At 39.7% G+C, this 13,110-nt stretch overlaps 1 protein-coding gene across 2 annotated transcripts in view; it reads left to right on the forward strand.

The window, feature by feature from the left end:
- Positions 1–13,110, forward strand: part of EPHA10 (EPH receptor A10) — a 766,354-nt gene that overhangs the window by 71,581 nt on the left and 681,663 nt on the right. For both annotated transcript variants that reach the window (XM_068269039.1, XM_068269040.1), the window contains exon 2: positions 8,192–8,256. In XM_068269039.1, coding sequence (XP_068125140.1) covers positions 8,192–8,256 — 65 coding nt within the window. The remainder of the gene's footprint in view (positions 1–8,191; positions 8,257–13,110) is intronic.

The following is a 13,110-nucleotide window of genomic DNA, read 5'->3' on the forward strand; positions in this document are numbered from 1 at the left end:
CCCAATGAGAATTCTCCTTACTCTCCATCATTGGATGCCACAGACAATAACTATTTTAGTAATATGCGTATCGGTAAGTTATGTTTTCCTTAAGAACTTTTATGTTATGTTTGCCATCTCTTTAATGATGGACCCATTGTGTCACCATGAGAGTTAAGCTGATGAGTACCTGCAGGACAGAGCTTACAGGTCTTACAGGGATGACAAAAGTACAGGACAGAGAGTTAAAAGGTTAAAGCTGTCCTTGTAGATAGGGATGGCTCCATAGAACAGCTTTACTGCCCCTCACTGAGCCGCCCCTAAATTTCTGGTGCCCTAGGCCATGGCCTATTTGGCCTTGCCAGAAATCCAGCCCTGGAGATGGTAAAGAACACTTCTATATTTTGATCACATAAATCAAATAAATAGTGAAAGGTCTACTACTTTTTTTTTTTTTTTTACCTAAAACAAAAGAACAGCAAACCAAGGGTGAAGTTGACATCACATACAACCTGGACATTGAAGCAATACCCAAAGTTCCTATTTTGATAGATGTGTTCAACTTCACACTGTAGAGTAAATGTGATGTGGGTGCAACCTATTGCATCAAGCCTGTAGGCTACAGTAGAAGTTGGATTAAGATATTGTATGTTTAGGTCATAATATAGCTACTCCAGAGGAGGGTGTTTGAGCCTTAAAGGGAACCTGTACTGAGTAAAATGATTTAAAATAAACACATGAGGTAATTTCAAATGAAAATTAAATATTTACCTTGCCATCAGTTCCTCTCAGAAGCTCACTATTTTCTTCTGACAATGATCCCCTCCAGTTCTGACAACATTTTGTCAGAACTGAAATATATCAGTTGCTGTCAGTTATATATCAGTTGCTGTCAGTTATAGCTGAGAGGACAACTGATGTGCCCGGTAATGTCCATGCTTCCCTATGGCTCAAGTGGACGATGTTACAGTTTAACAGTGTACTGACCAGAAATCTGTTATGGGGTAATGGCCATTTTTAAAATGGAGGACGGAGAATTCCCTTGATCACAGTAGACAATCAGGACACGGGAGAGGAGAAAGAGATTGAGGAGTAGACTACACAGGAGGTAAGTATGACTTTTGTATGCTTATTTTGACTTTTAATTTTCAGTTCAGGTTTTCTTTAACAACCCATACAGTTCATTATCAGGTTCTGAGAGTTGCCCTCTTGCTCCACACACATTCTGAATGAAGTACTGCAAAAGGTTCCATAGTAGATGTTTAGACCTGGACAGTGCTTGAAAAAGACAGCAAGGTTTCCCCTTTTTAAAGCTTTAATTCAGTGGCAATTGAATCTGGAGAAAAGTAGACCATAGCATGGTTAATTTAAATTTCAAATATTTCTGATGTACGCAAGCCATTTTAATGCTTGTATGTTTAAAAAAAATGTACAAGAAAAAAAAATGTTGACAGCTCTGGTGGGTATCAAAAGTAAAAACAGCCTTGAAACTGATTTTCAAAGTAATGTCCATGTTTCCCTATGGCTCAGTTCACACTATATACATTTTAACTGAAAGCATTTTCACAATGCACCGCTATGGAAAGTTAAAATGCATCAGTTTTTTAGGAAATAGTGTAAGGCTCGGTTCACATTGCAGCACGCATCCGCTCCTGCGCTGCGTTCCGCTCCGTGAAGCAGAGCGGAAGGATTGTGCAGGTCGGGAACGTCCGCTCCAATGAGTGGAACGCAGGGAGCGGAACGTAGCGGGACGTAGCAATGTGCACTCTCCCATCGGGAAAGCATTGCTTCCGCTGCTGCATTCTGCTCATCTGAGCGGAACGTAAGCTATTTAGGCTCGATGTGAACCAAGCCTAAAAGAGGCCTTAAACTGAAAGGTAGATTTTTAAAATAACATTTCTTTGTGCAAGGTAAATGTTTATTCTAGGTACGCATAACCTTCACTTACAAGGTCACGTGTTTGTATTTTACTTTTCTTAAGAGGAATTTTTTATTACGGTGTTACTGAAGCAAACTTGAAAAATATAGACTACTCATAAGATGATTGAGTATACAATCAGAGGCTACCTTTGGTGTATACATTTCAGTAGCTTTAGAGATAAGCTGGAACTGAATTAAGTCAGCTGAGGTTTGCTGTTGGTTAGTGAAGCCATCCATTATATTGACCAAGGGTAGACTTGAGAAGCCAAAGACGAGGTTCTTTCCTTACACAGATGGACTTCCTCCGTGTACTCTTAGCAGCCATTCTTGTTGGTTTAGCGCTAGAGAGAAAAATAATTTTGTCAAGTGGTTTTCCCTGAATGTAGCCTTTTTATGTATTTTGCCATTACGTGCTCATCTTATGTTGCCCAAGTTTCCTTCAGGTTCACTAGAAACATTTCTGGGTAGATAACAATTCTGCATTTTATACCATTATTTTGTCTTACAGTGTTCTCCCGTTGACCCCCTCCTCAAAACCTTGCATAACCAGTTAATTACACACTAATCCTATAAGCCCATTTTGCATGTAGTGAGATAACCAACCTGACCTCATTTTTTAATTTTTTGTGGCATTTACTTTTATCATATCCTATTTTGAGCTATAATACAACCTAGGAAATGTACAATATTCTTGTATTCCTGTTAGAAAGGTTATTTGTTTAGGTGCAATAAGTGTTTCATAATCTAAGTTTCGCAACAGCAGGATTTTGGAGAAAGGGACTTTAGGATTGCTTTAAATAAATCATTTCTAATCCATTGCTCTGATTCATTTTGCCCTTTATCATTCACTCCTTGCAATGACAATATTATAACACTTGCTTTCTTATATACAGATAGCCATCATATATGGATTTCATCCATGTAAATACAGTTTATAATAACAGTTATGCAGGCATAGGAAATATAGTTAAAATACTTTTAGAAGGGATGCCTGAAAATATGTGATAGCGTTTCCAGAAAATCATAGAAAAGAGTTAAAGAGAAGAAAAAAACACTAAGACAGACAAAGCCTAAGATGGCAACCCCCTACCACTATCTTCCTCTGAGTATTTTTCCATTGTGTGAAGCCTTCAGAGACATCAAAAAGTCCACTTTAGAGCTTATACATTTAGTATGTATAAAAGGAAAAAAATATACAGTATATCTTGTTTCTTTGACAAGAGAGTCAAACTCTTGAAAAACAGGCAGACTCTGGGCAAGGCTTAAGGAGTTTGTATATTACAGTACTCGGTTCTTATTAGTCTTTTTGCAGCAGACACTGAGCCTGACCTTAATAATGGATGAAACTGTGTATCCTTTGAAAGGCTTTTTCTTCCACAGATGCATTGACTGAAACCATCCTGTGCACACAGGGAGCATCCCTCCTGCTTTATTGCTTACTTAGAACTTACATGGTTCTTCTGTCAGGATGAGGCATAGCAAGACGGCAGCTAAGCAAACAATCCATATCTCATTAGTGCAATAAAAGGAGATGTTGTATATATTTTTTGTATTATCTTTGCAGCGGGAATAACATGAATTCTGAACAGTATGCTTAGTGAGGTGTCATTTGCAAGCACTGAGGTGCAAAATAGCCTGTGATCTTGAAGGCTGTGTTTAGAATATTTTATGGCTAATAATTTCTCTGTTAGATAATACACATCCTATACGCAGCGCTGCACTCACCAAAACAAATCTAAAAATGAATTTTAAATTTTAATTTTACATATGCTTCCTTCAGATAGATAACTGCTTGGTGGGGCTTGTTTAAAATCCAGGAATATGATATTTGAAAGAAAGCACACCTTTAGTTCCAAAAGCATCTAATTATTATAGATTGAAGTTTAAAGGGAAAGTTACACATATTTTGTGTAAAAATATTTTCTGATACAAGATACTAGAGGACACTGGATGATGAGACCAAAGCAGTCTTTCACCTGCAGTGGCCATGAATAAAGATGGTCTGAGCAGTTCGCCGGTGGACAGTTCCCAGAGAACTTGGGCTGTTGGGCAGTTTTCCGTTCGCATTTAACTTGAATTTATAAAAAAAAAAATGCGTTCCCATTTTACACTAAAGTCAATGGCCGCCAAATTTACCAAAAATAACAAATTTACCAAAAAGGGGGTCAAAAGTTGGGGGGTCGGCTTGTATGCGAGTCTTCCCTGGTGGTCTAGTGGTGGGTGGTGGGTGGTCGGGTGGTCCGCACCCCGCTCCCCCCCCCCCCTCCCCGCTCCCCCCGCGGCCGCCGCTGCTATTACCTGCTTAGGCAGCGGCCGCTTCCTAATCCGCGATCGCCGCTATAGGGAGCCGCGCTCTTTCCTGCCCCCTGCATCGTCACAGCAGCAGCGCCCGGCGCGCTGCTGTGATACACTCTGAGAAAGAAGAGGAACGCGGATTAGGAAGCGGCCGCTGTCTAAGAAGGTAATAGCAGCGGCGGCCGTGGGGGGGGCGGGGGGGGGGGAGCGGGGGGGAGCACTACCCACCTATGCTGGGCACTATACTGGCTAAACTGGGCACTATACTGGCTAAACTGGGCATTATACTAGCTAAACTGGGCACTATACTGGCTAAACTGGGCACTTAACTAGCTAAACTGGGCACTATACTAGCTAAACTGGGCACTATACTGGCTAAACTGGGCACTATACTAGCTAAACTGGGCACTATACTGGCTAAACTGGGCACTTTACTAGCCATACTGGGGCACTATACTAGCTAAACTGGGCACTATACTGGCTAAACTGGGCACTATACTGGCTAAACTGGAAACTTTACTAGCCATACTGGGGCACTATACTAGCTAAACTGGGCACTATACTGGCTAAACTGGGCACTATACTGGCTAAACTGGGCACTTTACTAGCCATACTGGGGCACTATACTAGCTAAACTGGGCACTATACTGGCTAAACTGGGCACTTTACTAGCCATACTGGGGCACTATACTAGCTAAACTGGGCACTATACTGGCTAAACTGGGCACTATACTGGCTAAACTGGGCACTATACTGGCTAAACTGGGCACTATACTAGCTAAACTGGGCACTATACTAGCTAAACTGGGCACTATACTGGCTAAACTGGGCACTATACTAACTAAACTGGGCACTTTACTAGCCATACTGGGGCACTATACTAGCTAAACTTGGCACTATACTAGCTAAACTGAGGCACTACCTAGCCATACTGGGCGCTATACTGGGCACTATACTGGCTATACTGGGCACTTTACTAGCTATACTGGGCACTATACTAGCTATACTGGACACTACCTACCTGTACTGGGCACTATACTAGCTATATTGGGACACACTGGGGGCTGCACCAATCCAGCATTTCCTACCCCCGGCTTATATGGGGGTCAATCATTTTTCCCTGTTTTTTCAGGGAAAAGTTGGGGGGTCGGCTTATATGCGGGTTGGCTTATATGCGAGTATATACGGTATATGGTGCTAACATCTTCCATAGTGCTGCACATAGTGCAAAACAGCCAATAATGGGGAGCAAAGATACACAAGCAGTTCAATACACTGTGCCATCAGGACATACAATTGATCCAATACTAGTACATCTTAATGGTATAGGAATAATTCTAGCATAAACACTACTATGGGCATAGGGACCCATGAATGAGACTTGCTTTGGTGTTGACTCAGTGGCTGGCCTATGTGTCGGGGGATATGTGAAACAAACAATCTAATTTTCTTTGTAGGTGGCACTGTATCCTATTATCTCCAGGTGCATTTTAATAGCGAACAGGCTGAAACCAGACCAAACCAAACCAGAGATTTGGGCGCAGCCGGCGCCACCATAGGCCGTAATAGGAATTACGGCTATAGCAGGCACAGGGAGCAACTTCAGCGCCATCACAAGACGAAGCTGAAGTTACTTTTAAAACATAATAATTCGGCTTCCAGCAATTGCTGGAAGCCAAATTATGTCATTCCCCACTATCCATGGTGGCCTGGAGGGGAAATAGTATTTAATACGGCTGGGACTTGTGCAGCAGCAGGATCAGCCATATACCGGCTGTGTCCTGCGCCCAAGTCTCCAGCACCGTTATCTCTCGTACACTTTAATAGGTCAGTAGAGTCTACCAGCTGGCTAAAAGATAGTTTATAACTTCAGCTGAAAATAAAAAATTGGTATAAATGCCAAACATTATTGACATTTAATGCCTAAGCCAATAACCCTTCAAAGAGTTTTCTTTTAACTGTGGCTGCCTATGTCTAAAGTTTAATATCTTTCTGTTATATTAAAATTATATAAAATGAATATGTAATGCAACATATTTCATAGAGTGGGATGCATTGCACATGTTGTTCTGAAAGCACATAATGACCAAATGCTTTAACAGTAGTCATAGACATGTTGGATGGTTGTCTAAAAGAAAATTGCAAGTAGGTATTATCTGACCATATACTGTAGAGGAAAAAAAAAAAAATATATATATATATACATATATATATATATATATATATATATATATATATATATATAAGCACACCGTTGTTGAAAATCTTCTCAAAGGCAAGAATTTGCATCGATTCAACTGTCGGGAGTGGAAGAAAAATACCCATGTTGAATAATACAGCGGGCCTAGTCCTGCTTAGGAAGCTGCTATCATTGAGCCAAAGTTCTAAACTCCAATCCATTTCAAACTCAACAGTAATTCAGGATAACACTACTAGGCAGTAGTAAACTTGTGTTACATATATATCTTTGAAAACAAAGTCAGTTAAATACTGTAATCAGAGACTATCAATTAGAGTGATGTACAGGAAAAGTCTGTATTCTTAAAGAGACACTGAAGTCTCAAAAAAACCATCTTTTTATTAAAAAAATGTGTTTAATATGCTAGCCCTACCTAAACCGCCGCATTCCCGCCACTGTAATCCATCTAAATCCCCCCTTACTCCAACCTCCCTCTCCCCCGCAAAATCCACTTCTTTCTTGGTCATGGATTTTGCTGCTATAGGAGGCAGAGCAATGAGCCGCAGCTCTGCCTCCTTACGCCTCAATCAGCCGCGTATCTCCGCCTCTCCCCGCCCCTCTCAGTGAAGCAAGACTGAGAGGGGCGGGGAGAGGAGGTGATCCGGGCTGATAGATGCGCTGTGAGGCAGAGCTGTGACTCATAGCTCTGCCTCTCACGGAAGCGCTGCCCGGATTGTCCCCCAGGGTTTGGGGGGCAATTAAACACATTAAACACATTTTTTAAATAAAAAGATTTTTTTCTTGAGACTTCAGAGTCTCTTTAACTACTTTGGCCTCCTGGACGTAGTAGCTACGCCCAGGAGGCCATGTGCACGTCCGCGCGCTCGCTCCCGGCCGCGGTTCGTTAGCCTGGCAATCAGTAAATCGGGCTATGGTGCCCGATCACTGATTGCTCTCCCCCGCTGAAAAAGCGACAGCTTCTCTCGGAAGCTGTGCTTTTTCTGGCTGTAACGTCCCCCATACGTCGCTCTAAGCATATGTTACGCTTAGAGTGACGTCATGTAAACAAACTCATGGCTACCATCTTGTGGCCAAAAAGTAAAACTACAACTACAAGTGAAAAAAATAAAACTCAAGACACATTTACATTATAAAACTATGGCTTACATCCCACCCTCTCAAAAATACCCAAATAAAATGTTTAATAAAAAAAAAAAAATTACAATAAAAAAAAAACATGTAAATATTTACCTAAGGGTCTAAACTTTTTAAATATCAATGTAAAGATGAAATATTTCTACATTTTTTTTATTTTAAACTTGTAAATAGTAATAGATGCAAAACGGAAAAAATGCACCTTTTGTTCCAAATAAAATATTGTTGCCATACATTGTGATAGGGACATAATTTTAACGGTGTAATAACCGGGATATATGGGCAAATACAATACATGAGTTTTAATTATGGAGGCATGTATTATTTTAAAACTATAATGGCTGAAAACTAAGAAATAATGATTTTTTTCCGTTTTTTTCTTATTCTTCCTGTTAAAATGCATTTACAGTAAAGTGGCTCTTAGCAAAATGTACCCCCCAAAGAAAGCCTAATTGGCGGTGGAAAAAACAAGATATAGATCAGTTAATTGTGATAAGTAGTGATAAAGTTATAGGCTAATGAATGGGAGGTGAAAATTGCTCGGATGCATAAAGTGAAAACGACTGAAGGCTGAAGTGGTTAATCAAAACTGTTTGTTGTATAGCAGTTACAATAATTAGTTTCCAATATGACATCATCTCTACCCATTTGTTTTTATTTCAGTTATTCTGCTGGATTCCAAGGAGTCACAAGCAGAATTGGGCTGGACTTCACACCCATCCAATGGCGTAAGTGTTAATCATATATGCTGAAATGTTTTCGTATGTAGATGGTTTTCATTATGATTGGTTTTCTTTACAGGGATTATGGATTTGGAATAAAGTTTGTTAGTTTTACAAGAAGATACAGTGTAGCTGCTCCTGGATGCTGTCCTACTACAAATCTATGCTTCATCCGGATGTTACAGCACTGTGATTATATGGGTCTAGGTTATCAGGCGTAGGAGTGCACTCACTTTCTTCTCTGTGTGAATTGTATTTATCAACATGCCTCCCCCCTTCTCCAAACTCTCTCCCCACTTTCATAATGCTGCAAGTGATACTCTGTGTGTGTGGACATCAAACCAGCAAACATTGATTCAGGTTATACCTTTAATTACAAACTGTACATGGTTTATTGCAAGCTTTTGAAATGTTATGTTTCTTCATCAGGCAAATGGTTTTAAGATTCATACATACTCATGAGCCCAGGTCTTATGTAGAAGCCTTTGGTTAGAGTGTGAAACATTTATATTCAAATGTCTGCTGTTCTTTGCCAGATTGGAAGTATTCCCTTAGATTTTGGTAGTTTTCAGGTTCCTTATGCTTTGGGCTTGTCTGTTAAATATAAATAAAGACTAGCTCCATCAAAATGTAGTTATGGTCTTTTGTTTATTCAAAGATACTTAGACATACTGCAATAGCATACAGCGATGTTTCAGAAGATTGGGTCCTATGTGCTTTCCGACCCACAGACCCTGGCACATCAGCAACTATTAGCACAGGAGTGCTATCCATTTGCATTATACTTTTGGTCACATTAGTAAAAATTTCAAATCTGAAAAAGAATGGTGGATATTTGAATACAATTTTATAAAATGTTTCACACTCTAACCATAGGCTTAAACATAAGACCTGGGCTCATGAGTGCGTATGAATCTCAGCACCTTTTGCCTTTATCCTTGCAGACTTTATTTTTACAGACAGACCGGCTGACTTTGCCTCTTGCTACTTTCTAGTAAATGCTAAGTTGACTATTGTTTTTGTTTACCTCATCCATGCAAAAAGGGCATCGAGGAAAAAAGGGCTCGCAGTGTAAACGATAAGCGGCATTAGCAGTTATAAAAATATTGTGTTTTTCATTTACAATAATGTTTTACAAATTAAAAAACATTTAATAATGTATATGACATTGCAAATTGTGAAAATGATAATCTTCCCTGTTTTAAAAGTGAAACTTATAATTAGGCTTGGTAAAAAACAATAATATATGTATAATCGTTGTAATTGTATAATATTGTGAATAATCTTCATTTATTGTTTCTTCATGTAATAAAATCTGAAAATATTGTTTCTAACCATGAAAAAAATATAAGTACATTCATAATAACTGTTGTAAAACATTAGTAGATATTACTACAACTAAACCTAACCCTACTCTCACACAGAACCCTCCCTGTACCTATCCCTAACCCTTAGACCCCCCTGGTGGTGCCTAACTCTAAGACCTCCCTAGTGGTGCCTAACCCTAAGACCCCCCTGGTGGTACCTAACCGTAAGACCCCCCTGGTGTTGCCTAACCCTAAATCTCCCCTGATGGTGCCTAACCCTAAATCTCCCCTGGTGGCGCCTAACCCTAAATCTCCTCTGGTGGTGCCTAACCCTAAAACCCCCTAGTGGTGCCTAACCCTTAATTCCCCCTTGGTGGTGCCTAACCCTAAAACCCCCCTTAGTGATCACTTTGTTGTGTGCATAATAATGTTTTACACATAGTGACTGTAAAAAATTACAATTTACATACTGATCGCTTTATTATGTGAATAATAATGTTTTACAAACAATAAGGGATACAATTTTAAATAATGTTTTAGGTAAAGAGAATCTGTATTGTTAAAATCGCACAAAAGTAAACATACCAGTGCGTTAGGGGACATCTCCTATTACCCTCTGACACATTTTCGCAGCTCCTCGCCGCATTAAAAGTGGTTAAAAACAGTTTTAAAAAGTTTGTTTATAAACAAACAAAATGGCCACCAAAACAGGAAGTAGGTTGATGTACAGTATGTACACACATAGAAAATACATCCATACACAAGCAGGCTGTATACAGCCTTCCTTTTGAATCTCAAGAGATCATTTGTGTGGTTCTTTCCCCCTGTTCTCATGCACTGAAGTTTTAGGCTGCTCGTTTCTTCCTGCAAACAGCTTTGCCCTTGTCTAATTCCTCAGTATGTGAAAGCCCAGCCAGCTCAGAGGACGATTTATCCAGCTTGTAAAAGATAAGAGAGAAGAGAGAAGCTGCTCTAATCCTAAATAACACACAGGCAGTGTGCATAGAGGGGCCTGGAAGGGGGAGTTCATAGCAGAACCACAACACTGAAGAACTTGGCATCCTTCCAGACACAGGCCGACAAGTCTGACAGGGGAAAGATACATTGATTTATTACAGAGACAGTGATAGTATAAAGTGCTGCAGTAAGCCAGAACACATTAGAATAGCTTTTTGAACTTGTAGGATGATAAAAAACAGGATGCAATTTTTGTTACGGAGTCTTTTTAAATAAGATAAATATGTTTAGTATTTTTTTAAAGTTTTTCATCACGGGCGCATTTAGTATATTTAAATCATAACAAGCACAGTTTGAAAAACATTAATAATCTCTTGGCAACGTTTGAAAATGTTAATAATCGCTGGGGGCCCTTTTTTCCTGTTCGGCGCCCATCAAACGATATTTATTATGGGAGGGAATGGCGGCACCTTTTTCATCCACTTGCCTCATGCACTCAAATTTCCTGTCACCTTGTTTACCTGTATTGACAAATGCTGCCAGGGTTCCATAGATCTGAACACTAAAGAAGTGTTTTTACTTTTCAAAGGAGGTAAAACTGTGTGACATCACGTCAGATTGAGCCTACAGAATCATATATAAGACTTGTATATAACATTCACTTTTGTATGGTTCTGATCCAGTTCTGTGTATTGCCTAAAGAAGAAACTTAATGGTTCAATAGCTTGCAATAAACCATGTATTAGTCATTAAAGGTATTACTGGAATCAACAATTGTTGATTTGATGTCTGCAGTTCTGCTCCACGACTAACACTGGACTGTAATTGACTTAGGGCCTGCCTCCACTCATCAGTTTTTCTGTGCTTTTTCTGCACAGAAAAACTGCAAAAATTTTAATCAGTTGGCTAAATCACGCTTGAACGCATTTTTCACATGCAGAAAAACAATTGTTATTTTTCACACGTGGTTAAAAATACTAATCTATATCTATTGTAAAATCTGAAAAGTTTTGCTTTTTAAGCCAACACGCCATACTTTTTAACTACCTAAAGACCGCCCCACGCCAATGGGCGTGGCTGCGGCGGCAGCCCCAGGACCACCTAATTGGCATCAAGTCCTGGGGCCGACTACTGCAGGAGATCACGCGCAGGCTGCGCGTGCATCTCCTGCTTGAGGGGCGGAGCTCTGCCTCGCCTTCAGTCTCCGAGTGGCAATCGCTGCTCGGAAGACTGTTAGACGGCGAAACCACCATCTTTTCAGTTAATACAGCACTGCGATCTGCAGGAGCACTGTACTGGGGACAGCCGTGTGACACGGCTGTCCCCCTGGGACACAAGAGAATTTCCTCTGTTGTAGAGGGAAGACTAGCCTTTCTATTAGGTGTTCTTGGCAGCTAGAATTAGTCATAAGGTGGCCACACACCATAGAGTATTGACTGTACAATCCTACAGGCTCTATTTAGTACAAGAACCAACAGATTGGGAATACAGTAAAAATCTCCTTATAGTGAACGTCAAGGGACCTGACCAAGTCAGAAGTTTACTATATCAGGACTGGTCATACATTAGGGAATTTACTATAGCCAGAGGCTTACTACATCAAAGTCTACTATAATGAGATTCTACTGTACTTTAAACAGATTGTTTAGGTAACTGCCACATTTCATGGAAGTAGTAAGATTGCACAATCAAGATTGTTTGGTGTATGGACAAATTTAAGCATGACGTTGTAAAATTTCCAATGTGTTGGACACAAAACAGAAATTCTATACATAGTACAGTGAAATACACTTAACTATTTCATCACAAGGATGGTTTTGCTATAGAGCAAAAAAAAAAAAAAAGCAAAAAAAAACAACCCTTTAAATACTGGTTTAAATATATGTTTTATAAGGAAGTGTAAATGGACCCGGTCCAATGGAAATACACCTTATGGTGTGTAGCGTTAAATACTGTTTCTGCTTCTAGCTGAGTCAATGCATGTAAGTCTGCTTTTACTTGTCACTATTAACCTGGATGAACCTGAGCTGTTCTGGAATCTCCTCTTCTCAGGATAAGCTTCTTTTTATAGTCTTGGCAGACAGAAGGCTATGACAAATACTCAGAGATGCCTCCAGGGTATACTATAAAGTTTGGAAGGTGGTATTTTCTGCAGAAAACATTTTGTGGGAAGCTGCATAAGGATAGCATGAATGAAGTATTTATTTCAGCACGTGCGTTAGGCATAGAAAAATAGCCAAAAATGCCAGGTGGTTATTTTAGGTTTTGCGCTCTACCTAAACAAATTACAGAGAGATAACATGAATTACCAGCAAAATGATTGGAATTTAACTTTAAAACCTGGGGCACAACACAATCAGCAATATATGCAATTTCACTTCCTCTGTGTAGATCAGAAAACACCTCCAAGGTTTTTCAATCTCTTACAAAAAATTCTGACAGAAGCACAGAGTTTAAAGAGAAACTGTATAGTAGACTGCAGTAACTATTACATTAAATATCCTGGTTTCACTATCAGAAATACTACCTATAGCCATATATTGCTGTATATTCATATGCAGCCCCACCCTCTCACTAACGCTTAGTTTAGGTTGTT

The sequence above is a fragment of the Hyperolius riggenbachi genome, chromosome 2, assembly GCF_040937935.1.
Source record: "Hyperolius riggenbachi isolate aHypRig1 chromosome 2, aHypRig1.pri, whole genome shotgun sequence".
NCBI lineage: Eukaryota > Metazoa > Chordata > Amphibia > Anura > Hyperoliidae > Hyperolius > Hyperolius riggenbachi.